This window comes from Tilletiaria anomala, assembly GCF_000711695.1.
Source record: "Tilletiaria anomala UBC 951 chromosome Unknown K437scaffold_66, whole genome shotgun sequence".
In the NCBI taxonomy this organism is placed as follows: domain Eukaryota; kingdom Fungi; phylum Basidiomycota; class Exobasidiomycetes; order Georgefischeriales; family Tilletiariaceae; genus Tilletiaria; species Tilletiaria anomala.
In genome coordinates, this window is record NW_013546956.1 from 77,187 (window position 1) to 100,647 (window position 23,461).

A 23,461-nucleotide genomic window follows, 5' to 3' on the forward strand; every position below is an offset into this window, starting at 1 on the left:
GATTGGCGACGAAGATGGTCGAGGATGGTGATACATGTCGTCAATAAGCTGGTTTGCTGCCGAGAGTTCTTCTGCGACAGAGAAATCCAAGCAGAAGCACAACAAAGTAACAGCGCGCGCGCAAAAGTGATGAGCAACTTCCGTACCCAAAGGGCGCAATACTCCCAATGACCCAGTGGTGGAACTGGACACTCCTCTAGTGCTGGATGCGGCCACTTTTTTCTGTGTTTACCTGGCCATGCCATCTCGCTCCGCTTGGAGGTGCGGAATGATAGAAGTTTTGCCAAAACCGGCGGGCGAGCCGCGAGTGTCGAGCTGTCAAGACCACACACCGGCAACCATCGAACCTCAGTTCCGCCCATGCTATCAGCACTCCGCAACCCACGTCCACTTCATTAACTCATGCTTTGTAATCGTCCTTCCTATTATCTCCGACCAAAAAGAGCAGAAAGGGTTATGTAGAACCCAGAACACTACCCATCCTTCTTCCTCCTTTGCGCCCGAGGCGCGAACAACTGTCCATTTCTCTGTATTGTGTCTCCCAGTCGAGTGATTCTTCGACCATTACAATTCGATCCGGCAGCCATTTCTCGTACATTCTCCTCGACGCATCCCGGTTCCTGACACGAGCCCCTGAGCGAATGAGCTGAGAGAAATTTTGCCGTGGCACATCGCCTTTTGGTAACTGTAGTTTGGTTATCTCCGCGCTTCGGTGCTAGGTTAAGCTAACTGGGCCGATTACCCTGCTCAGCTGCTCTCGAGAGTTCGAGACTCGAACATCTTCGGCGACTTGTTGAACAAAACGACGACAAAGCTATCAGAATAAAAAGAGCGCCTCCGTCTAATAACAGTAGAATAGAGTTGCTCTGCAGCAGTTTGACGCAGAGACGGCATAAGCAAGCACGCCGTGCACAGAATTCGGTGCAGGCTCAAAAACCCTCAGATGTCATTCAAGCGATGCCTTGCCGCCAAGTGCTTCCTTCGCTTGCTGATTCGTCAGCGTTCGTCCGATCAGGTTCCACATGAGCGAAGAGAAGTTTTGCAATAGTGATTTACCGAACATGGCCGGGCCAGCCGAGTGGTTTCCTCACAGGCCCGCGAAGCAAACCTCCCCACTCAATGGCACTGCTCATAGAGAAGCAGTCAAGACTAAATTGGAAGTGGCAAAGATCGATTCCACTCATGTCACGCACATTTTCCGGGGGTTCGCGGTCCGCATGGCTGATCTGCTTGGAGCGTCAGAGGCGGCCCTTCGTAGGGCTGGTCGCCGGGACAGCTCCGCCATATACCAGCACTACCTTATCATCCTTCCCCAACAATATATGCGTGTGCTACCTGGCTTCCCGGCTGCTGCTGGGAGCTATTGGCTAGCTCGAGACTTGGACCCACCCGAGGAGCTGCTACGTAAGGTGGTCCCTTCTGCAGACGCTTGGTAAGTGCACGGTAGAGGATCGTTAGTAGCAGCGTCATGGTATAGTACAAGCAACAGTCTGACGCCTGCGCACCCTTTGGTTCGACGCACGCTGTGGTGCAGGCCGGAGAAGCTGCAAACCAACCCTAAGCGATACTTTTCTGCCAAGGCCCTCGCTCGGCTGCTGATCCGCCTGCGCAGAGTCGAGCAGCGTCCGGGGAGCAGGGCAACGAGCCGGCGAGGTGTGATGCAAGCCATGCCAATCTCGCAAGTCATCGCGCAGATTCTGGCGGACAAGAGGACGTATGGTATGCTCATCGACACGGGCCTGCCGGTGCTGCATCATAGTACGCTGTACAACTGCCGTGTGCTTTGTCTAGATGGACAGGTCTTGCTGATTCGACCCAAGATGCACCTTGCAAACGATGGCAACTATCGCGAAATGCGCTAGTTCACACCGTGGAGCGCTAGCAGGCGGGGCCAAGTCGAAGACTTCATCCTCCCAAACGACGAGATCAGGCTCGTCACTGGCCAGAACTCCGTTCCTTTTGGAGACGCAGTGATCCAAAGGCGAGACACCAGCTTGGGAGTAGAGCTATGCGAAGAGCTCTTCACGCCCGACAGTCCACACATTGCGCTAGGTCTCGACGGTGTTGAGATCTTCATCAATGCCAGTGGCAGCCATCACGAGTTGAGGAAGTTGCACCAGCGTGTGGAGCTCATCCTGAATGCAACTGCCAGGGTGAGGCGCGGATACGGAAGTAGCAATCGCGAGCCCTTCTGACTTGTTCATGCTTTTCTCATCCATGTCTCAGTCTGGCGGTGTCTATCTCTACGCCAACCAGCAAGGCTGCGACGGTGACCGGCTGTACTACGACGGGTGCGCGCTGATCAGCGTAAACGGTACAATGGTGGCACATGGCACTCAATTCAGTCTCAACAGCGTCGAAGTCGTCTCTGCTACCGTTGACTTACAGGATATGCGAGGTGCTCGAACAGGCAAGAGCCGTGGCTTGCATTCATCTACTGCCGAAGCTTCCACCTCTTCAAGCTCATTCAAACGAATTTTTGCAGATATCAGGCTTGGTTTGGAGGATCCGTTTGGCATCGGCAAGGGGTCGCTCGTAGATGGCTTGACCGCATCCGCTGGTGCTGGGACGATCGCTTCCGAAGTGTCCAGCGGTCTGCTGGGAAGGGTGACGCATCTCACAAATTGGCAGTCAGGCTCGTCTTCAGAAGGAACACTGACTCCCGATCCAGAAGCGCTTGCCAAAAACTGCGTCGTTACGCAACCCAAGCCCGCCTTTTATCACAAGCCAGATGAGGAGATTGCGCTCGGCCCAGCCTGTTGGCTTTGGGACTGTAGCCGGCGGCTCCGAACGCAGGGCTACTTCATCCCTCTTTCCGGCGGCATCGACTCGTGCGCTACCTCGGTCATTGTCTACAGCATGTGTCGTCTCGTGCATCAAGCGTGCACCAACCCCGCCGAGCGAGGTGGCCCTAACATCCAAGTCTTGGAAGACGTGCGGAGGATATGCGGTAAGGCACCAGACTGCACCTGGATCCCAACCTCACCACAGGATGTAGCCTTTTCGTGACCTGCTACATGGGCACCACAGAAGCAAGGGTACCAGAAACAGGGCGAGAGACTTGGCGGAAGCAATCGGATTCTATTACATCGATCTCAACATGGACAATGTCATCGACGCGATCACGGTCCTTTTCACTGCTGTCACAACTTTCACACCTCGCCTCGCTTCAAAGTTCACGGCGGATCCGCGGGTGAAACCCTCGCGCTGCAAAACATCCAGGCGCGATTGCGCATACTCTTGGCTTACATGTTCGCGCAGCTCACACCTTGGGTTTGAGGGCAGTCTGGTGGACTGCTGGTGCTAGGGAGCGCAAACGTCGATGAATCTCTCCGTGGCTACCTGACCAAATACGACTGCTCGTCAGCAGACTCAAACCCAATCGGAGCAATCTCCAAGACAGATTTTAAACGATTATCGCATTCACAGAGATTGACTTCAAGCTTCCCATCCTTCAGAAATTCTTCGATGCGGTACCTATAGCTGCGATCGAGCCGATCACATCGACTTACATTCAAGCTGATGAAGCAGACATCGGCATAGCCTACGACGGGCTGTCAATCTTCGGACGCCTGCGCAAGATCAGCAAATGTGGCCCGTACAGCATGTTCTCCAAACTCTACTACGAATCGCGCGACGATGTGACTTCCGCAAGAGATCGCCAACAAGGCCAAACTCTTCTTCTTCGAGTACGCCAGAAATAGGCACAAGATGACGACTTTGACACCTAGCTATCACGCTGAGTCGTACAGCCCAGACGACAATCGCGAGTGTGCGGATGATTTCGCTGCGAGATTTCTTCTGGATGCTGACCTGCCCTCTTCCAGGATTCGATCTGCGGCCATTCTTATACCCGAGTTGCTTCCCATTTCAGTTTGGTCTCATTGGCAACCTCATCAAGCGACTATCCGCTTACACACAGCAAAGCCGCAAGTTCGATGGTCCGCCTCCTGATCCATCGTCACGGACCATGTAGTCAAGGAGTGTTCCGACATAGTGTATGCAGATCACTCATCCCGCAATGAAAGCTTGCGCTGCGACACTATACAAGTGTGGCTGCGCGCCTGAATGATTCTACCCGTTGACCCGAGGCAGATGCCTCACCGCCTTCGTTTCGATTTGCCGCTGCTCTTGCTTCTCGAGACGGACGATGATTCGGTGCTTTGCTCTCCTGTGCTTGCAACTTTAAGTTCCTCCCTGGCACTCTCGTCATCGCTCCCTGAATCGTGTACTCCACTTCCAGAGACCACTTTCCAAGCCACCTTCACAATCATGGCGAACCACATCAGCAGAATTGCTTGCAGAGCTATTTGCAAACCGACCATTACTTTCTGCAACCCGTAGGTATAAAAATGGCCTTGCTCCCAAGACCAGTTCCGGGTTGCGTACTTTTGAGGCTGGGTCGCTGCAGACCAGATGACGATTCCGTAGAGCACGTGGCGCGTGATGACCCAACTCAGGACGAAAAGGGCAAAGTCAATGTCACAAAGCGTTTGCTGGGCCAATATATCGCAAGCATTTTGCCGCCTGATAGAGCAGAGAGGAAGGGACGTGAGATTGCCGGCCACAGACGAATAGTGGTAAGAATGCGACCACTCACGGAAAGTAGAATATCGCTTGGGTCCATCAAGCACAGGATGGCATTTCCTATCCTGTGGTAATTGGTGATGTATGAGCTTACGATGAGAGCAATCGCGATGACGTGATGCGCAAACATCTGCTCGCAGTCTTTTCGTCGTGCTTCTAGATTGAGCACAAGGATCTGATGCATCCAAAAGCCTCCCTGGACGAGATAGTAGAACTGCAAGAGAAGAATGGGTCAGCTCTCAGCTTAGGCAGGCGCAATATGGAAAGGAAAATTTCGTCGACCCACCTTTGATAGACCATCGATCTCATTATGCGGGTATCCTATCCAGAAGTGCTCCGTTTTCAGTGGTCAATACGGCTGCCGATGCGCAACCCAAAGTCCCAGCGCCAAACTCGGCACATAATAGCAGACACACCACCCTTGCTCTGCGAATCGCATAATCTTCCTCTCTGTAGCTCGCGCGGCTTTTGTCCGCTCGATGCGGTTCGGCTCTTTCCCCTTGGGAGGCCGCTCGGCCACAACCCATCGTGTGTCCAGCGGTATGAGGACGTGTGTGATGACTAATGCCCGGATCGAAGTCCACGCGATGGCCCAGGTTAGCGCAAAGGCAAGGTCGAGCAGACCTTTCATATATATTGTGTTGGCCATGGAAACGAACCAGCTCCACGGGTTCTGACTCTGCACCCCTCCTGTCACTCTATTCCAAGTCACCCCTGCCAAAGTTCCCGCGGCCCCATTGACGGGGTACGACAGCCCGCGACAGGCCCTTGTGAGGTTGTGTAGCGCGCTGAGCGGATGTCCGAATCCCGCAGCATCTTATTTGAATGGCCCTCCAACAAGGGGCGAGAGGAATGTCTTGCTGTTATGTGAAGCATTGGGAACATCCGAGGCGTAGGGTGATAGCTGCGGTAGTGAGTGTATCCAGCTGCTCGGTAATAGATTTGGGAGGGAGTGTGGTAAGACGTGGATTGATTGAAGAGCCGCAGATCCGGAAATGGCGTGAGCGACACAGATGGTGAGAAGCATGTAGAGTGGGACATCTGTCACAGGATGAAAAGTTGGTATTGAGTCAGCATGACCATACTTTCCATCCCAACCGTCAAGCCCTGAATGAACCGCCCAAGCACCAACTCTCTCACGACCTGACTGGCCGCTTGTTCAAAACTCCCTAACAAGAAGCAGACGCCCGCGATGATCATGGTTGAACTCCGCCCGAGAGCATCGAAAGCTTCCCTGTGGACAGACTGCCGATGATTGCTACTACTGTTGTTCCGCTGACGATAAGCTCTTGCTCGCCGGATGAGAGGTCGTGCCCGAGGTCGGATTTAATCGCGACTAGCATTCCTGCGACGACGCCCGTCTGTCAAGAGGTAGGAAGAGGGAAGTCCAGGAGAGACTTCAGCCAAATAGTCTTGCAGAGATATCTTATCCGTACCAGCGTCCATCACACGCACATCCATTCCGAATTGTAAGCCGCTCATACAAGCTATTAAAGCTAAGCTGCCAAGGTAAGGCGTATACCAGCATTGTTTTCACCGAGTAAGTCGTCGGGCTCTATATCCTCGTCGATCTTGCTAGAGTGGCAATCTCGTGCATGACTGTTCGCACCATTATCGTCATCATCATCACGTGTTCCCACATTCCGAAAAGAGGCAGATGGGAGTTGCATGACGAGAGGATGATCGGCTTCGTCTTCCTCCTCCAGGTCGTTGTTGTCTTCAGCTTCACGCTGAGCTGCGATGTTCGACTTGCCGCCAAGACGAGTCAGTGGAATATCCTCAGCAGGAGCAGGAGCAAGGGCAGGTTTCGCAGAGAATTGTCGTGGTGATGCGCTTTGGACTGTTGCAGAGGGAACAAGACGCGCCGCGTTTTGCGGAAGAGCGAGAACAACAAGAGAAACGCAACTTGACTGGTATCCATCCATTCGCCAACCTTTGGCATCAGTGAGATTGAGACCCTTCGAGGGCTGCAATTATATCTGCAGGTCCTTCTGAGTGCACAGACAGAAAAATCTCTGCGCTTCAGAATGGACATCCGCGCGTGCCCTTATGCAGCCACGCTGGCCTTATCGATGTCGCGAGGGATGCTCCCAGCTTAAGCCCAACTATCCACCGACCATCTGTTCAATCCAGCGATGGGCCGGCAAGGATTCCCCGTCCAGGTCGCAGGGCATACGCTCTGGCGCTACGTCTCTGACAGCGAGGGAGATGATCAAGATGACAAGGACCTCGTGCAAGATCCGCCTGCAGCTGGTCCCTCCCGCCAAAGGCATCACTCCTTGCATGCCCCGCCGGACAAGCTCATCAACCTCTTCCACCCTGGGCATGTTGGTCGCCTGCTATTATATACCGACAAAGCGTGCAATGCGCTTGAAACAAGCGTGCACGACATTCGAAGCACACTGCGCAAGCTACCTGGGGCCAGCAGCGATGCAAGTCTCTTTTGGCTGTACAAGCGCCCCGCCAGCCGCTTCATCGTCGTCGGCGAGGTGCTCGCCATCACACAGGAAAAGACGATGCGCACAACATACCTGGTTGACGATGGAACGGGTACCATCTTTGTTCAGCACGCGCACCGCAGGGTGATCAAGAACTCTTGCGCACACAAGGCGCGGAAAGAGCGTGAAAGCAAGTTGACGAAGGCATGGCCTGGGCGCGCATCCTTAGAGAGTCTCAAGAAGCCAAGCGCCGCTTTGGGTCAAAGCTCTGCATCCGTCAAGCGAGTGTCAGAGGTTCACTTGTCGGAAAAGGCCAGGGGAAAACAGCGGGTAATCGACAACGGCAACACTCATCAGTTGGCTTCAGCCGATGCGGCCGTCTACACCCCCGTATCTTATACCTATTCCATGCTCGACAGCGAGGGAAAATTGTGCACAGTCGTGCAAGGTGACGGAACATACGACCTATTCCAATCTCCTGGAAAGCGAGTTCCTCCAGACGATGGGCGCGTGCCAGACGTGTACCGCTGGCCATCCTTCAACGATCTTATGGACCAGTTTCTCAACAAGGGTAAGGATCGGGGCGCCAAGAGTCTCAGGTTTGCTCCAACCGAGGCAGATGAGGACGGGAGTGCAATGGGAAAGAAGGTGAAAGAGTCCCTAGAGGCTCTTGAATACGAGTACGTCCCCGCTATCAGCGAGGACGAGGTCCAAGTGGGCGACCTCGTGCGCGTCGAAGGCAGTATTAGGACGTTTTGGAAAGAGAGGATCATCGCTGCAGCAAACGGAGAAGCAGGGATACGTGGGTGTTACCGCTTGGAGCGTTTTCTTTTCTTTTGTTTTTTTGATGCTAACATGACTTTTCATCGCTACGGTAGGAATCTTACAAGATCCGAACGCCCTCACGCGCCATATCAATCGCTGGTACTCAGCCAGTATGCCGGGCGGCGCCTATCACCAAGCCATCAAGCTCAGTGACCTGCCAACTGCAGCACCGATACCTGATCCATCGGCTGCGGGCCGCTGTGAGCCGGGGTTCGCACCTGATGACAATGCTCCATCCGCAGCCAATCGCACGGTGAATATGATGTTGGCTGGTGAACGCATGAGGCTGCAAAGAGAGCAGGGTAAAGGGCTTTTCCAGAAGATGACCGAGGCTTTCAAGGCGCTGGAGCGCGGAGAACCGCTCACAATTCCAACGGCGACCAAGGCGCGGGAGACCGAGGTACCTGTGGCAGCTCACGTAGCTGTGGGCACAGCGGGTCTTCCTTCCAAGGTGGGGGATGCACATTCGGAAGGAAAGGAGAGGCAGAGCCCGGGTGCAGTACGACAGCTAGAGCCCAAGCCAAAATCCAGCTTTTACAACAGATTACCCGAGAGTGCTCGTGCTAAGATGCAGAGCCGGTTGGAGACATTCAAGCAGCTAGAAGCGAGCTTGAACGCTGGTACGGCCCACTTGCCGACATTACTTGACTTTGGCGACCGCGAAAATGGAAAGGACCTGAACGCTACGCCATTTGCACATCGTCATAATAGTGTGGTCACTAACAATCCGACCGAAGGAGCAGCAACCAGCGAGCAGGCCTGGTCCTCACACTCCGTCGATACTCTGCAATCCTCGCGAAGGCGGTCGCTGAAGAAAAAAGACTCGGATGAGGAGAATCGCGCACCTGGCGCAGCACAACAAGCTGGATCGCAGCAGCCATCAGCTTCGGAGTCATCTTCTCCTCAGTTGGTCAGCATTGCTTGGAAGGGCAACAAAATGGCAGTCCCCGCTCCTCGTAAACAGCCAAAGCTAGAAGATCCGGTGAAGCTCTCCCGCAAGCACCTGAATAGCGACACGGTCGAGCTGTATACTCAAGAGTGGCTGCGACGGCACTGTGCCCTGCCCTCCTCCCTTCCTCCGAACATGCCTAGCACTAAAGACCAAGACATGTGGCAACTACCACCGGCGTTCACTGTGCGCTACCTCCGCCGCGTTCCTCGTCTGCGCACACTCGTTCGACGGTTTGTTAAACATGAGATGCAGAAGCGTGCGGCTAAGGTGGACGGTGCAAAGAGCACAAGTAGGGAGAGTGTAGGAACCAAGATGCGTCGCGTATTCGATTGGGTCATCAGGGTGCTTTGGCAGAAGGGTTTTATCGTTCTTGCAGGCGAAGCTGACGCTGCACGCATGACACCCCCTTGGGACGGCCAAAAGGTTGACAGAGGGCAGCAATGTAGCAGAAGAACAGCGTCTGCTTCACTGTCGCTTTCCAGCTGGGGAGGCACGACGGCTGAGATGTTTGCGCCCGAGTCTCCGTCAAGCAGGCGAAAGCATCGAGCAGTCGACCACGGAGACATCGTTAAGCCGCTCAGCACCGGCGCACCGGCTAGCTCTGCGAGTATCGGGCTCATGACAGTGGATGGGCCATCCTTACAACGCACGCTCTCTTCCTCTTCGATCGATGTCGTTGAGGTTTCCGACGAGTCTTCATCAAGCGATGGCGATGATGATGATGGCGGCAAACAACAGCAGAAGGTATTCCAGCTTGTCACTCCCGCTCTAATTTTTCAAAGCATAGAGCCACTAGCGGCCGCGCGTGGTGCCAGCGACGAGGTGCAGAATGCACGTATGCAGATGACAATGACAGATCCTGCAGAGCTTACGTATCGGCTGCGCAACAGTGACCTTCGGTGGAAGCACGTCAAAGCGGAGAGCGTGTATATGGCGCTCGATATTTTCAAGCGATATTAGCATAAGATGGATGACTGCTTGGAGGATGCTTAAAGTACAACATGCTTGTAATGCAAGAGATATTGAGAACGAATGCTGAAACGGTTCACGCCAGCTGGCTGCGCTTGCGTGCTGTGTTCATATACGGCCGCAGGACCCATTCTACATCCGCCTCTGTCTGCTCGAGCGTGCCCTGCCGGATCTCGTATGGCCGCATCTCGAAGCGCGGCCCGACTTCTGCTAGCTGCACTTCGCGATGTGAGATTTTGATGTAGACATGATGCCGGAAAGAAATAAAGTCGTTGGCGTTGTTGAATGTCATGACGCGCGTGCTGGTGTCCTTGGCGACGGGGAAGAGGTAGCGTAGCGCCGATTTGACGCGCTCGCCGAGCTTGGAACCAAAATTTTCAAAGATCAGATGTGGGTACTGCTCTGAAACGGTCGATGTCGCGTGTGCGGAGACTTCGTGTCGCAAGACGACATTGGAGAGTGTAAAGAGCAGCGTGGGCCCATGCGGGAAGTGTGAGACGACCATCGCGTCCGGCACGCCTCGGTGCTCGTGCAAGACGATCAGGTCGGTAATGCTGTTCGCACGGCACGCTGCGGCAAGGTCGGCGACAGTGTAGCCACCGCGATTGAGCCGAGTGGAGTTGGGGAAGACGAGGCGGATCTCTTTGGCGAATTGCGTCAGACGAGAGGACGGATCACGCGAGGTGGTGATCAGGATCTTGGGTTCGTACAGCCCTGCACGGGCGTACTCGTCGTCTATGGATGTCGCGGGTTCGCTCTGTCCTTCATCGAGGGTCAGCTTGCCTCCGAGTGCCTTGGCATCTTCTCGCAACTCGGGCGGGATGGGCTTGCCTTCTGCGAGAAGCTGGCGGATCTGCTGCTTCTTCGCCCAGATCTGCCGCTCTTTCTCCTCAAGCGATTTTTTGTATATGTACTCGCGGCGTTCGCGGATCTGTCTCCGCAGCTGTTGTTGGACAGGAAAATCAGTGCGTCGACATCAGTTAATGAAATCTTGGTGGCTTCTGTGGAAGGTCGAGGCTAGCACTCACCATTTTTGCTAGATGCTGTAATCTTTGCCGGAACGTAAGCGCGGTTCGTATCACTGCGAGGTTAATTCACTTTCCCAGCATATATCTGGTTGTATCCAGTTGTCGAAGCAGGCGTGGTCCTTTTGGAGCTTCCCGATGCAGCTTCTATCAGGTCTGCACCCAATGACAAGCTTGTAACAATGCAGCAAGGGGCAAACGGCAACCAATGAGCACATGTGCAATGGCGATCCGCGAGAATCTCGCTCAGAAAAAAAAGGCGCGCATGTTCCGAGTTCCGAAACCTCAAAGCAACTGACACTATGCTATAAGCGCCTCCCTCTCTCTAGTCGTCGAGCCGAGGTCTCGTTCCTTTCTTCTTGGCACCTTGCTGATGGGGGTATCGTGAAATATTTTCTTTGCACCAGCACAAACGCTCATCATCAAGGGCTCTGATTCGGCCAAAAAGCACCACAGTCACGCGCCATGCTGCCAACACTCGCATGCCTCTCGCGGACAACGTACCGTGGGGCGAGGGGCTCCGGCCCCGGCGCCTCGTCCAAAACAAGCGCTCGCTCGTCGCCAAAATCACGCAACACACTGCGGCAAGCCATCGCATCAGGCCAAGTGTTCAAGCGATCGCAGACAGGCCTCTACCATCTCACGCAGCTCCAGAGCGGTCACAATGTGCCTAAGAGCCGGCAAAAGACAGCACGGCGTTGGGAGCCGAATGTGCAGAGCAAGCATCTGGAGTCTCGGATCCTTGGGCGTGTGGTCGAGATGAAGGTGACGACTAAAGCGATGCGCTGTATCAAGAAGGCTGGAGGACTGGACGAGTATGTCCGTTCGACTGGGGACGACGAACTTGGCGTCTTTGGTAGGAAGCTCAGGAGCGAGATGGGCGCGGTAGCGAGTTTGCGCGCGCAGATGGAGAAGCTGGGCCTTGTCCAGTCGCTTAAAGAGGAGCGGCTAGCAGCGTTGCGCGCACAGAGGGCAGCTTCGCCACGAGGATCAGCATCATCATCGTCAAAAGGACAACATCCGGCTGCGGTATCATCAAGCGAAAACGCGGAGGCACAGGCCGCGGCGGCGGAGTCTGCATCCCCACCGCCGGCGACACCATTAGCGGCATCGCAGTCTGCTTGAATTCTACCACTCGAGCAAGAACGCCAGCGGTATGACGCTTTGAGGCCGCAGTTGCTTGCAATCGCTCGGTGGATCAAAGCAAAGCCAGCCGGAACAAGGTACAACTCTCAACGAACCCGACCCCCCTAAAGTGCCCGTCCAAGTCCGGCCTTTGTCTCGTCCACCATCATGTACTTTTATCGTATTGCACGCATGAAACATTTCTCTTTACATGCTATTTGGTTTCGCTCTTGAACTGCGCAGCGTGTACGTCTCGTATGTAGATTGAATACAGGAGAGAGCCACTTTGAGCCAATTGTTTGACTTTGGTTTACGTAACTCAAATTGCAAAGAGAAGGCAATGCTGCCACTGCACATGCGTACCCCGCGCATCCCTTGGGTGATTGGTTCCGAGCTTCTTATGTTCAATTGGCCAGCCATCTCTATCGGACCTGCTCGATTTACCCTTGCGCAGGCTAACTGTTCTAGGCATACGAAAATAGGGAGCAAGAATCAATCTCGCGCAGTGAAGACACGTTCGGCCGCTCGCCAAGTCCGCATTGATTCATCGCCATGGCCTCGATACTTGCCATCACATCAAGCGACGGCGGCCGACTGATCAACTCGCCCAGCAGGAGCGACGCCTACGTTGCACCGCAGGGCCGCTTGGTCAGCCGCTCTGACGCGCAGAAGGTTCTGCGATGCGCCTGTGCGCATTGGCGGCGGCATCCGCGTGTAGAGGAGCAGGGATTTTAAGCACGAGAGACGTCAGGAAGAGCGGCAGCGTCATCATGGACCTGTTGATCGAAAGTGCGGGCAGCAAGCTTGATGTTCGCAGCGTGCATTGTGAGGTGGCTGGCAGACATCGCTACATGCCGTTCCGCGGCCGCGTATAGGCACCGCTGGGGCCTGAGCTTTTCTGTACTCGTATGTACTCTTGAATGCTCGAAGGTCGTACAAACGTTTATATGTACGCTTGGTGATGGGGGAGCACGCTGGTGCGCTAGACCAAGGCAGGAGCAGCATCCAAGGTCGACATGATGCCGACTGGCAACTGTGGATCTCAAGCGACTCGAGTTCCATGGTTCTCTTTTGCTCTGCAGCACAGACGAGCTACAACAAGAGGGGATCTGGAACGCCAGAACGACATGAGCTAGCGAATGTATAGATCTAAGATCGAGACCTTTGATGCTCCCATCCATTGATCCGTCCGGGGGTGCTCGCGGTAAATCTCGGGCTCGGGCAGCAGCAGTGGCCTGCAGACCTGTCGGAGGTAACAAGCGTAGTTTGCAGACGAGGTGTTCGACGGCCCAGGATGCACAGCGGAGGGAATAGAGGGGGTCACTGTAAGCATCTTGATTCTCGTCCCGACAGCGCTGCTACATAAATGCAAAGCTGAAAAACGCCTGGACATCGCGCGTCTTGTTGGCCATGTACCAACCACTATTGTGCTCTTCGTGTACATACGCATACAGTAAGTAATAAAACAGCTTCTTTCTGATCAGCATGCAGAGCGAACAAAAGTTCCACCTCTCTCTTGAACTTGTCGTTATTGTTGTGACCGATGGAGCCGGTCGCATATCATTCATCCCCACAGTTCAGGCCAGCGAGACCGAGAGGTGTGTGAGGCTGCAGGATATGAAGCGGCTTTCTGTTTCTGCCAAGGGAAGCACGATTACGTAATACACTTCCTTGCCGACTCCTCTACCGTCCCCCAAAGACCAGACCGGCCCGCCCCATTCCCGTTAGCCGGAATGGGATATGAAGGATTCGGGCATTGGCGTATGCCAACCAAGTCCTCCAGTGAGCCAGCCAGGAAGACGGTGGACCGGATCATCCAGCTCGTCAGACCTAACATCTCACAGGCTGTCCAGTGCGTGGGTATCATACATATATGGGTTCTTCTTTCTTCCGTGCTGGTTTTGGTCATCATCATCTTCGTCGCCCCCTCATCTTTCTTGCCTCGAAGTCTATCACCCTTCTCACGCAGCACCCCTTTCCAGCCTCGCCCATATTGACGTCGTCAAAGAAACCCGCGCGGCCTCCATCAGCAGCGAGTCCATGGCCAGCAAAGCCCAACGCACCTGCATAGCTACCTATCAGCCATGGCTCCGCCCATCAACGTCGCCATCCCGGCCCACCTGACCCCCGCCGGCATCTCTGGTAATAAGCTCCTCGGATACGAGCGCGCAAAGGCCAGCTTCGACTCCCAGGATATGGCCGAGTACATCCATGGCAAGGCCTACCTCGGTATGTGGGCATAATCCTTCGTGCTTGTTGCATTTTTTCTGCACGTCAAAATCGTGCTGACCTGCCCACACATCGACTCTCACTGGGCATCGGCATTGAGTAGAAGAGCAGACCTATCTGCTCAACGTCCTCGCCAACGACCCCGCCTTCGACAAGAGCTCCATGCATTACCTCGGCCGTACGGAGCGCTTCCGTGCCGCCATGAAGAAGGACAAGCGCCTCGCCCAGCTCCAGAGGGAGCACAACTGGTCCGACAAGACGAGCCGCCATGCTGACTTCCTCTGCGACTCCCCGGCGCCTTTTGGCCTGGTGAGCTTGGACCGGACGAGCTGAGCAAGAGTGCTTCTCCTGACTGCTGCTCCTCATTTCCCTTTTCTCACTAGCACAAGAGCATGTTCATCACCACACTCCGCAACATGGGCACAGATGAGCAGCGAGAGGCGTTCCTCAAACCCGCCGAGGCGTACCAGATCATCGGATGCTATGCGCAGACCGAGCTCGGCCACGGCTCCAACGTGCAAGGACTGTGAGTCGCCATCTTTGTTGCTTCTGCGTTCGTCATAGCTCACTTCCGATCATTTTTCCTCATAGAGAAACGACCTGCACATACGAAGAGGAGACCAAAGAGTTCATCGTCCACAGCCCGACGCTGACATCGGCCAAATGGTGGATTGGCGGCCTGGGCCGCTCGGCCGACCATGCGATCGTCATGGCACAGCTCATCCTCAAGGGCAAGAGCTATGGCCCCCATCCGATCATCGTTCAGATTCGTGACATCAAGACTCGCGAACCCTTGCCCGGTGTGAGTCACTCGCGAGCGTCCTGCTTGCGCGAGCCTTGGAAGAAGGTTGACAAGCAGCCCTGCCTCCTACCGACCAAAGCGCATCATCGCAGACATTGGCCCCAAGGCAGGCTACAACACGACCGACAACGGAACGCTGCTCCTCGACCAAGTCCGTGTGCCGCACATGAATCTGCTCGCGCGCTTCGCCAAAGTTGACCCCGACACGGCAGCCTACGTTCCACCAAAGAATTCTGCGCTGACGTACGGCACGCTGACCTGGGTGCGCGCCAATATTGTGCAGGATGCGCGTACCGTACTCATGCGCGCCACGACGATCGCCATACGCTATTGCGCTATCCGTAGGCAGTTTGGAGACCGTGACGCCCCCAAGTTCGACGAACACGGCAGGCCGGTCGAGACACAGGTGCTAGACTACACCATGGTCCAGTACAGGCTCTTGCCAATCCTCGCACAGGCCTTTGCGTTCCACTACACTGGTGAGGCACGCACGTGCACCGGGGGATGGGCCTAGCCCACTGGAAGAGAACAATAGATCGTTGCTCGCTTTTGTGCTGCGCTGCTACTGATACGCTTCACTTGCCTCGGCCTGCAGCAAAATTTATGTACAACCTCTACCATGCCAACGAGGACAATGTCCAGTCCGGCGACCTCTCGCTCCTGGCGGACACGCACGCTTCGTCCTCGGGACTCAAGTCACTCGTTACGCTCACTGCCGCGAGCGCGATCGAGGAGTGTCGGCGCGCCTGCGGGGGACACGGCTACTCGATGAGTTCCGGCCTGCCGAGCTTCTACGCGGACTACCTGCCGAACGTGACGTGGGAGGGCGACAGTTACATGCTGACACAGCAATGTACACGCTACCTATTCAAGATGATGCGCCAGCTTAAGACAAATCCTGCCACGGCCGAGAAGAACGTCACGACAGAGTACATGGCCCGCTACCTCGCCAAGAAGGACGATAGGGCCGACATCAAGTACATAGGAGACCTCTACTCGCCCGTCTTTTTCATTAAGAGGTGAGCACAGCCGGGCTTGCATCGTTTCCGGCCGACACACGCGCGAGAGGTCCGTGCATTCGTGCATACAGATGCTGACCGCTGACATGCCCGCGCCGGCCCCATCCTTTCATAGCTTTGCGCATCGTGCCGCGTACCTCGTCGAGCAGACACTGCAGCTGCGCGACAACGCGCGGCGCAGCTGGAATAGCCTGCTGGTCGAAATGTACCGTTGCAGCAAGGCGCATTCGCAATTCGTATGTCCCCCCTAACTCTTAGGGCCAGATCGCCACATACGTTCCAGGTGCTAACAAGCGTTATTACCCTCTTTGCCCCTTGGGCGCACAGCTCGTCGTCCGCAACTTCTCCCTCGCGATTCTCAACGACGACGAGCTGAACCGTAAGCCAGCACTGCGCCAGATCATGCAGCGCCTCTACCTGCTCTTCTGCTGCTACACCATGGAGCAGGAAGCCGCCGACTTCCTTACCTCGGGCTTCATCGACGGGCGCCAGGCGCATATTGTCTCCAACAAGGTGCAGGAGCTCCTCGCCGAGGTGCGCCCGCAGGCAGTTCCGCTCGTCGACGCGTTCGCCCTGCCGGACTTTTTGCTCAACTCGTCCCTCGGCAGGGCCGATGGCATGGCCTACGAGGCTCTGTTCGACTTTGCCGTCCGCGAGCCGATCAACTGTACGTGCCGTCCCTCCTCCCTGCCGACAGAAGTGACCGTTTTGTGGCCGCGTGCATTGAAATTGTGTTTCTAACCCCTCTGTGCGCAGCAACGCGATGGGACGTCAACATCGATGACCTCGACGCCGCCGACATGGATGAGATTCCGAGAGCGAGCAAGCTATGAGCGCTGCAGCCTTCCCTTTCCATCTCTTCTTGATTTGTAACCCCTTCGTGAGCATCCGCAAAATTTCTAATTGTCTTTGTACATCCATTCGATCGTGAGGATGAAGACTTATCCCGCTACAGGCAAGCAAGCACGCGGCAAGGGTACTATAGCTTTTCTATTTCTCTCTGGCGTAAAAACGGGAGCTCTCCTGCCGAAGTATAATCTCTGGCTCACTTCACACCCTGGCCGGGATGCATCGCCTAATGCTTCGCAATGAGACAATCAACTGGACCAGCTGGGAGCCAATTGGCTGAAAACTCCTGCACCGGAAGAAGTCGAAATTTATGATTGTACAAGATATCTATCGCTCAAGCGTCGGGGTAGTTCATTGGGTCATCTACTTGTTCCCAACCTTGCTACCGGGGTATTTGGCAGACTGTTTCTCAAGATTGGCCTGGTAAGACTTGCAGGGGTTGCCGTTGGCGGTCGCTGCCTTGTGCCACACGGGGTTGTAGTTCTTGTTCAAGAGCGAGAGGGCGTCGTCCACGACCTTGTAAAGGTTGCCGAGCACACTAGGCAGAGCCGACTCGAACCCCTAACAGCAGGACAGACGACGATCAGTTAGATGGGGTACCTGAGAAGAGTGCATGTCGGTGCGACTTACCTGGTAGAGGTAGCAAGACAGGGCGGCCGGGTCCGCGAGGAGCGTCTGCGTGTTGTAGAGACCACCAGTGAGATCACCGACATCGACGCCTGTGAACGTGTTGACCTTGCCAGCGTTGCCACCGATACTCAGCAGGTGCGGGTTGGTCTTTGCGGCGTTCAAGAGAGTCAGAACAATATCACCCAGGCCGAATTGCGCAGCCAGCGGCCTGCGGTGCCACGAAGGAAGGAGCCGCTCCTGGCCCGGCTTGTACTCGAGCGTGCCATCCGCGTGCTTGGTGACACCAAAAAAGGCGAGCAGATTCGGTTCATCGAGGTAGATGAAATTCTTGCCATCAGGTCCTGCGCAGTGAGTACAATCAAGTCAGCAAGATTGCGGTGCAAAGAGTAGTGTAGGTATTAAACTGAAAGCACTGCTCACCAGCCGTGTTGTTTGCGGCAAACTCGGCGACGAAACGCTCTGCGGCAGTGGTGACGATCAAGCCGCCGAAAGGCGAATTGTAGAACAGAGGGTTGCGCTGGACGGACTGCTCCCAGCGAATGCTCTTATGTTTGAGCATCAGGTCGGACGTGTATACATCCTTGCCAACGGTGGTGTCGTTGCCTCCGAGCTCCAGCAGCTCTTTAAAGAGCTGTATGTTGAGGTGGACATTGTCGTTGTTGGCACCTGGCTGGTAGTAGTCCTCGCGAACCTGTACATGTCGGGGCTTGATCAGCGTTCTAGACCTTGCGTGCAGGTCATACTGATCACTCACAATGCTGGCATCACCCTCGTATACATTGTGAGCTATGGTTTCTCACCAAACGCCGTTCAGCGAGTTGCAACAAGCACATGTAGGTTCCCCTTCGAAACACTCACCGCTGATGCCCTGAGGCTCCGCACCTCCAGCCAGGTCCAGGACTCCTCCTGCGATACCAGTTGGTGTGTAGGGGCCGCCGATGGACCAGGTCGTGTCCAAGACATTGCCGTTGAAGACGGCAGCGTATACGCTCTGAAAAGTCAGAGAGCGAATATCATTGGAAAATTGCCGTATTCGGAACTTGAGGGAAAGATCAGAGGCTTACAAGAGCGGTGCTGAGTTCGACTTCCACACCAAAGACACGGTTGATCGCGTCGATGGCCTGCGCGACAGTGGTGACACCGTTGCGCGGGAGGTAGTTGTGGTTGGCGAGAAGGTTCAGCCCGGGGCAAGGTCCACGGATGTCGCGGGGGCCCGGAGCGATGAACTTGTGCTGGTCGGATGTAAGGTCGATGTACTGGTCGCGCTCGTTGTAATCGAACGCCTCCGGGTTGAGTAGGGAGAAGATCGTGCGCGGGTACTCCTCGTTTTCATTGCGCCGCGTGGTGTTGGCGCGCCTCTCAAACACGTCGCCGCCGGCCTTGACCTCGGCCACCTTCTTGCGGAACGCAGCCTGCAGTGGCGTGTCCGTCGCGGCGGATGACGGGTAGATGTTGAAGCCACGAGCGAGATACTCAGGGAACGCGACGGCTGAGCTGGTAAAGGCCAGGAAGGCCGTGGCGAGGAAGGCGGGCGAGAGTTTCATGCTGAATGACTAGAAGTTAGGAAGAGATCAATGAATGAGGGCGGAGAGAGGCAGGAGTCGTTGGTTGAGTCAAAGCTCTGACCTGAAACAAGATTAAGAGAAGATGGTGAAGACGGAAAAGGACGCAGGAGGAGCCAAGGGGAGGAGTGGCACCTGATGATTGCGGAAAAGAGGCGTAGAGGGGAAGAACGAACATCCTTAAGTACTCTTTGACGGTTGCACATCCACGCTGCCGCCTATCTGACTTTGGAGAGCAGCGAAGGATGCACCTAGACACACTTGCTCGCCATCGTGCCGCCCAACGTTTTCATGTGGAGGCGACGTGGGGCAGTCGCATGGCTGACATCATACGAATTAGCTTAGCTTCCAAAGGACGGTTTTGCGCAAGGACAGGGCCGCTCTTTCGGAGATAAAACAAGAATAAGCTTTGTTGATAATTAATACTAGGTCATTGGAGGACTGGAGATCGATAAGCAGTAACGGGCGCGTTGCATGGTCTGAGGCTGCTGAAGAAAGTCAGCGGAGTGCCCTCGGAACACGTTGTATAGCTCATGGGCGGATGACGAGCTAGTCGCGACCACAGTGGTAGGAGCAGACTTTTTGCGCAGCCTTCAGCCGCAGCGGTCAAGGCGAATCTTTCGCTTCTTTCCTTCACCTCGAGGTAGACTTGGTTATGTCGCCATTCTTGAGTTTGTCGTGATGGATGTTAGAAATATGCTGATCGTCATTGGAAGCTACCGCAGCTTTCTCAGTGGTGAGAAGTTGGCCGCTTGCAAGGAAAGCGGATGTCGCCATTACACATGTAACATTTGCGACCTCTCTCATGGAATTCATGCAGATGCGTTGATTGTCTAGCGCGGAGCGATCTGTTGGCTGCGAGAAGGCCTTTGCTGAATTGCGTTTTCAGTCACAGGTGTGGAGCTGACAAAAAGGTGTGTGTTGTGTGACCTTCGCCCCGTTTATCTCGGGAACAGTAAGTTTTTGCAGGCAAAGTTCATTTGCACGTCCAGTTGGCGCCAGCGTTGCATCCAACGGACGCCCTAAAGAGCGCGCCTGTCGGTCAATGGCCAACAAATGCAATGGCTGGAGGCAAGCAGTCGAAAGTGTGTCCGCAAAGGACTCGGGAAGGGGCTTATTGGGAAATTCGTGCGCCTATTGAAAAATTGAGCTCTGTTGTGGCCCATAAAGTGCACACCGTAACCCGGGCAAGGTTTGGCTGGTTACTGCAACGAGAAGAATCGCATTGGGGGTTCTAGTGGGGTCCAACGCTCGTCCGAGTGCCACCGGAGACAAAAAGGCGGGGATAATGCCAGAAGTGTAGCTGGGTTGATGCTTGGATGTATTGTATGTAGTGCATGGCCAGCTTTCTCTGGCCCTGGCGAAGGATGCTAGACGATGCAAAGCTTATTCACTTGCGATACTTCAATTGAAACGTGTCCCCGTGCCTCGTACCTATGTCCAGACACTTTGTCGGCACTTCACATTGGATTTCTTCCCCCCATGTAAGGCTCCAGATGGTGCACCGTTCGCGAAGGTGAGCTCTCGCTCGGGCACAGTCTCCGTATCTCCATATTTCCAGCAGATCTCACAGATCTTGGATCTTGAACATTCGGAAATGATCTGCATCTTGGCGGGCGCCGGCCTTTGCTTAGGATGGTGTGATGACGAATGGCGCCGCAGCGCGAGTCTGCCGGAGTGCGATTGAAAGCATTTATGGGTATGACGTGCGTCCTTCTCTCGAATGACTCGAACTATGGTTGCAAGAAGCAGCATGAACTTGTCGAAGCGATAGATGGCGAAGGCGAGCACCAAATCGCGTGCTCGCTATTCTCTACTGGCGCAATCTCTCCGCGGGGCCCCCGACACAGTGTCCTTGGTGGGGCTTTGGGAGGAGGTCTACATTTCTGGCGCGAAGGGCAATAATAACCTTCAACGCTTGATTGAAATACGTCATGGAGAAGGCCACATCTATGCATGGGCAATCTGGCCATCGGGTAGCATTTTGGGCATGTACTGTGGAGCCAAGGGTACTGGGAGGGCAACAGTAACTGCGCCGGTCCCCCAACTCTGTCCCAGCGACACCACTCGTCCTCATTGTAGACGAAGCCGTGCTTCGTAGTCGAGGAGATCCTTTCTTTTGCTTTGTCTTGTAGGGGCTTGGTAGAACTCGAGGTGAAGAGCTTTGGGACCCACTGGAACTTCCTGTCATTCCAACGAGCCCCAATTCTTGGCTTACAAGTCTTCTACGAACCCTTCAATGAACCCCGAAGCCGAAGGAAGGGCCGCACAGGAAACAAAGAGGCAACGAACAGGCCCACATCGCCTTTCGACCACCACGAGGCCTGCGCAAATTCGAATCAAGCGAGTTCATTGAATCGGCTACTCTTCCCACATTAGCGATTTTGAGTGAGGCATCAGCGGGAGACAAGAAGCCGAGTCTTGATGTGAGCACACCCATGAGTCGCGTCTGTTCAATTGACTTTAATTCGCCCGTGCTTCAAGTCAGAGCGGCTTCTGCTGGAGGTACCTGAGGGTATGACATACACGAGAATTTCCACCTGCTCATACAGGCTCGGAAAGGGCCCGATCTCCTCAACGTTCAACACAAAGCGCCAAATGTTTTGTCGCGGGGAGGACTATCAAAGCATGAGAGGCAAGAAGCAGAATGCAATCATCATTCACTGCTAGATGAGAGCGAAGCCCGAGCTGCGTAGCCTGTACTAGTTTTAACGGGGGGTTGGCAGCACGTAGAGTCTCCTTGCAGGACATTGCGCAATGCCAAAGCCAATAATATGCTGGATTCCGATGAGCGTGCTAGATTGAAGTATGTAAAGTAGAAGACAGAAGGACTACAATTGGCGGGCCCGAGAGGCGAGAGCAGAGCAGTGCGTGCTGCATGGAACTGAGTACGACTCTTGGGCCCCAGCGGGCATCCGAAAAACAAGACATTGAGCCATAGCAGGGAGGGACGAACAGAAAAAAAGCGAAATTTGACGCCAGCTCACATCCAGGTGGCATGTGAAAGCAGCGACGTCGCCAACGCAAGCCAAGTGACGATGCCCAAGCAGGTTTCTTGCATGAATCATGGTAAGCGCTGCACGACGCACTCAGCGAAGAGTGGTTACTTGCAGCCGTTCTTGCATGCATTGCAAATCGCCAAAATGCAAACGCTGATCGTTGCGCCGCTAGCGTTGACAAGCGAGTTCTCAGAGGTGTTCGAGGTGTTGTTCCCACCACCACTGCTGCTGCTGCCCTTGCTGCTAGTTGACGTAGAGCTGTTCACTTCGTTCACGCGGATCCCCTTGGGTCCACGTACGTTTTCGAACTTGTAGCAGCACATCTCACCCTGGCAGGTGATACCCGAAGAAGAGTGTTTGTGGCTTCTGTTGTTATGGTTGCTGTTTCTGCTGCTGGCGCGCGGAGCCAGGATTGACATGCGCAGCTCGACCTCGCTCATGTCACCCCTGTGGTCGATCGCTTCGCCGTAAGCCACCTTTGTCCAACCGCGTGGACAGCTGAGGTGAGCGAGGTCCGGCAGCTTCTGCAAGTGCAGGTCGCCTGCCACTGAGGACACGATCGAAGATTTCAAGCCTTGGTGGTGGGAGGTTGGAGTACGTTTGAGGAGGTCCGCACCACCGAGCACTTGGACGGGCCGCTGATGCTTGCTGCTGCGGCCACCGAGGGGGACTTCGCGTTCGTGCTGTCACAGCATGCAAGGGCCGCTCAGCTCTTGTGCAACTCCCGTACATGCGCGTTCAAGACTCACATAGTTTTCAGGGTTGGGCCCGCTGTGCACAAATGTCAGAGCACCGAGAATGAGTAGGAGTATAATGGTGGGCTGCATGATGGAAGTGAATGAGTAACTTAAATGAGCGTGTGGATCAGATGGGTGGAAGAGAGTGTGGATGCACGAGAGGGAAGTGAGGAAGGTCGCACGGAGAGGGGTGAACGGCGGACAGAGAGCAGAGCTTGAGATGACGCCGGCATTTTGTAGTGATGATTCATTCCAGAAGCCTGGCATGTCTTCGAATTTTGGTTAACTGAGGGAGCGAGGTACAAACGAAGGGCGTTTCATGGCTTGGCGGCATCTTAGTTAGTTGCGGTAAGATTGTGGAAGTGATTAGGCAAGAACTGCGGAGGATTGCAGAAGGTGAGCAGCAAGTGGGTCATTCGCCGCTTGGGGCACGTATGATGAATGCAGGGTATGAGCTGGTGAGAGCTGAGACGGTGAGCGATATCACGAGAAGACCTTCAAGAAAGCAGTGCTTTGTATTGTAAACAAAAGGGAAGAACATGCATCCCCATGCCACATGACCGAAGGCCGAAGACTGCTCAAGTTCTGGATCAGCGAGCACCGAGCACCAATAAAGCCGACGGCGAGATTGCAGCTTGTGCCTTGCAGGGCCTTGCACATTGCAAGGCAGGATCTGATGACTGGAAAGGCTTCGAGACTAGAGTACTCGAGTG

The 23,461-nt window shown here is 54.8% G+C and overlaps 10 protein-coding genes across 10 annotated transcripts; 4 read left to right on the forward strand and 6 right to left on the reverse strand.

Moving 5' to 3' along the window:
• Positions 1-1,667: 1,667 nt before the first annotated feature.
• Positions 1,668-3,976, forward strand: K437DRAFT_278856 (carbon-nitrogen hydrolase; the record flags this gene model as incomplete). Its single annotated transcript, XM_013386751.1, has 9 exons — positions 1,668-1,861; positions 1,883-2,153; positions 2,227-2,535; positions 2,710-3,005; positions 3,031-3,142; positions 3,223-3,273; positions 3,432-3,641; positions 3,670-3,766; positions 3,828-3,976. The coding sequence occupies 9 exons, from the start codon at positions 1,668-1,670 to the stop codon at positions 3,974-3,976; spliced, it is 1,689 nt and encodes a 562-aa protein (XP_013242205.1).
• Positions 3,977-4,400: 424 nt separating this feature from the next.
• Positions 4,401-4,864, reverse strand: K437DRAFT_157053 (LAG1-domain-containing protein). The gene has a single exon (XM_013386752.1). It carries the CDS (start codon positions 4,769-4,771, stop codon positions 4,457-4,459), a length of 315 nt encoding a protein of 104 aa, XP_013242206.1. The 5' UTR covers positions 4,772-4,864; the 3' UTR covers positions 4,401-4,456.
• Positions 4,865-5,783: 919 nt separating this feature from the next.
• K437DRAFT_269288 (uncharacterized protein) lies at positions 5,784-6,048 on the reverse strand (the record flags this gene model as incomplete). Its single annotated transcript, XM_013386753.1, has 2 exons — positions 5,784-5,948; positions 6,043-6,048. The coding sequence occupies 2 exons, from the start codon at positions 6,046-6,048 to the stop codon at positions 5,784-5,786; spliced, it is 171 nt and encodes a 56-aa protein (XP_013242207.1).
• Positions 6,049-6,487: 439 nt separating this feature from the next.
• K437DRAFT_275057 (uncharacterized protein) lies at positions 6,488-9,827 on the forward strand. Its single transcript, XM_013386754.1, has 2 exons — positions 6,488-7,827; positions 7,904-9,827. Exons 1-2 carry the CDS (start codon positions 6,723-6,725, stop codon positions 9,760-9,762), a joined length of 2,964 nt encoding a protein of 987 aa, XP_013242208.1. The 5' UTR covers positions 6,488-6,722; the 3' UTR covers positions 9,763-9,827.
• Positions 9,768-10,952, reverse strand: K437DRAFT_237539 (putative IMP4-component of the U3 small nucleolar ribonucleoprotein). Its single transcript, XM_013386755.1, has 2 exons — positions 10,800-10,952; positions 9,768-10,714 (listed from the first exon to the last, which is right to left on the reverse strand). The coding sequence occupies exons 1-2, from the start codon at positions 10,800-10,802 to the stop codon at positions 9,848-9,850; spliced, it is 870 nt and encodes a 289-aa protein (XP_013242209.1). The 5' UTR covers positions 10,803-10,952; the 3' UTR covers positions 9,768-9,847.
• A 218-nt stretch (positions 10,953-11,170) lies between these two features.
• K437DRAFT_257723 (uncharacterized protein) lies at positions 11,171-12,132 on the forward strand. Its single transcript, XM_013386756.1, has one exon. The coding sequence runs from the start codon at positions 11,262-11,264 to the stop codon at positions 11,919-11,921; it is 660 nt and encodes a 219-aa protein (XP_013242210.1). The 5' UTR covers positions 11,171-11,261; the 3' UTR covers positions 11,922-12,132.
• Positions 12,133-12,586: 454 nt separating this feature from the next.
• K437DRAFT_157153 (uncharacterized protein) lies at positions 12,587-13,191 on the reverse strand. Its single transcript, XM_013386757.1, has one exon. The coding sequence runs from the start codon at positions 13,100-13,102 to the stop codon at positions 12,653-12,655; it is 450 nt and encodes a 149-aa protein (XP_013242211.1). The 5' UTR covers positions 13,103-13,191; the 3' UTR covers positions 12,587-12,652.
• An 814-nt stretch (positions 13,192-14,005) lies between these two features.
• On the forward strand, positions 14,006-16,804 carry K437DRAFT_278859 (putative acyl-CoA oxidase; the record flags this gene model as incomplete). Its single annotated transcript, XM_013386758.1, has 9 exons — positions 14,006-14,150; positions 14,254-14,459; positions 14,534-14,676; positions 14,742-14,952; positions 15,032-15,431; positions 15,548-15,971; positions 16,087-16,207; positions 16,299-16,638; positions 16,728-16,804. 9 exons carry the CDS (start codon positions 14,006-14,008, stop codon positions 16,802-16,804), a joined length of 2,067 nt encoding a protein of 688 aa, XP_013242212.1.
• Positions 16,805-17,005: 201 nt separating this feature from the next.
• Positions 17,006-19,319, reverse strand: K437DRAFT_157159 (uncharacterized protein). Its single transcript, XM_013386759.1, has 6 exons — positions 18,515-19,319; positions 18,309-18,441; positions 18,205-18,236; positions 17,871-18,141; positions 17,451-17,791; positions 17,006-17,381 (listed from the first exon to the last, which is right to left on the reverse strand). Exons 1-6 carry the CDS (start codon positions 18,992-18,994, stop codon positions 17,184-17,186), a joined length of 1,455 nt encoding a protein of 484 aa, XP_013242213.1. The 5' UTR covers positions 18,995-19,319; the 3' UTR covers positions 17,006-17,183.
• A 2,389-nt stretch (positions 19,320-21,708) lies between these two features.
• K437DRAFT_257727 (uncharacterized protein) lies at positions 21,709-23,214 on the reverse strand. The gene is made up of 2 exons (XM_013386760.1): positions 22,761-23,214; positions 21,709-22,694 (listed from the first exon to the last, which is right to left on the reverse strand). The coding sequence occupies exons 1-2, from the start codon at positions 23,013-23,015 to the stop codon at positions 22,116-22,118; spliced, it is 834 nt and encodes a 277-aa protein (XP_013242214.1). The 5' UTR covers positions 23,016-23,214; the 3' UTR covers positions 21,709-22,115.
• Between the last annotated feature and the right edge of the window lie 247 nt (positions 23,215-23,461).

What these genes read in the sequence shown, in the direction of transcription:
- K437DRAFT_257727 (XM_013386760.1), bottom strand. Translation starts at nt 23,015, where the DNA reads ATGCCAGGCTTCTGGAATGAATCATCACTACAAAATGCCGGCGTCATC. An exon ending in GGCCCAACCCTGAAAACTAT is followed by an intron (nt 22,695 to 22,760) that starts GTGAGTCTTGAA and finishes ATGCTGTGACAG; the next exon opens with CACGAACGCGAAGTCCCCCT.
- K437DRAFT_275057 (XM_013386754.1), top strand. Translation starts at nt 6,723, where the DNA reads ATGGGCCGGCAAGGATTCCCCGTCCAGGTCGCAGGGCATACGCTCTGG. An exon ending in AAACGGAGAAGCAGGGATAC is followed by an intron (nt 7,828 to 7,903) that starts GTGGGTGTTACC and finishes TCGCTACGGTAG; the next exon opens with GAATCTTACAAGATCCGAAC.
- K437DRAFT_257723 (XM_013386756.1), top strand. Translation starts at nt 11,262, where the DNA reads ATGCTGCCAACACTCGCATGCCTCTCGCGGACAACGTACCGTGGGGCG.
- K437DRAFT_157053 (XM_013386752.1), bottom strand. Translation starts at nt 4,771, where the DNA reads ATGCATCAGATCCTTGTGCTCAATCTAGAAGCACGACGAAAAGACTGC.
- K437DRAFT_157153 (XM_013386757.1), bottom strand. Translation starts at nt 13,102, where the DNA reads ATGGATGGGAGCATCAAAGGTCTCGATCTTAGATCTATACATTCGCTA.
- K437DRAFT_157159 (XM_013386759.1), bottom strand. Translation starts at nt 18,994, where the DNA reads ATGAAACTCTCGCCCGCCTTCCTCGCCACGGCCTTCCTGGCCTTTACC. An exon ending in GGAGCCTCAGGGCATCAGCG is followed by an intron (nt 18,237 to 18,308) that starts GTGAGTGTTTCG and finishes GAGAAACCATAG; the next exon opens with CTCACAATGTATACGAGGGT. An exon ending in TGCCGCAAACAACACGGCTG is followed by an intron (nt 17,792 to 17,870) that starts GTGAGCAGTGCT and finishes CTCACTGCGCAG; the next exon opens with GACCTGATGGCAAGAATTTC.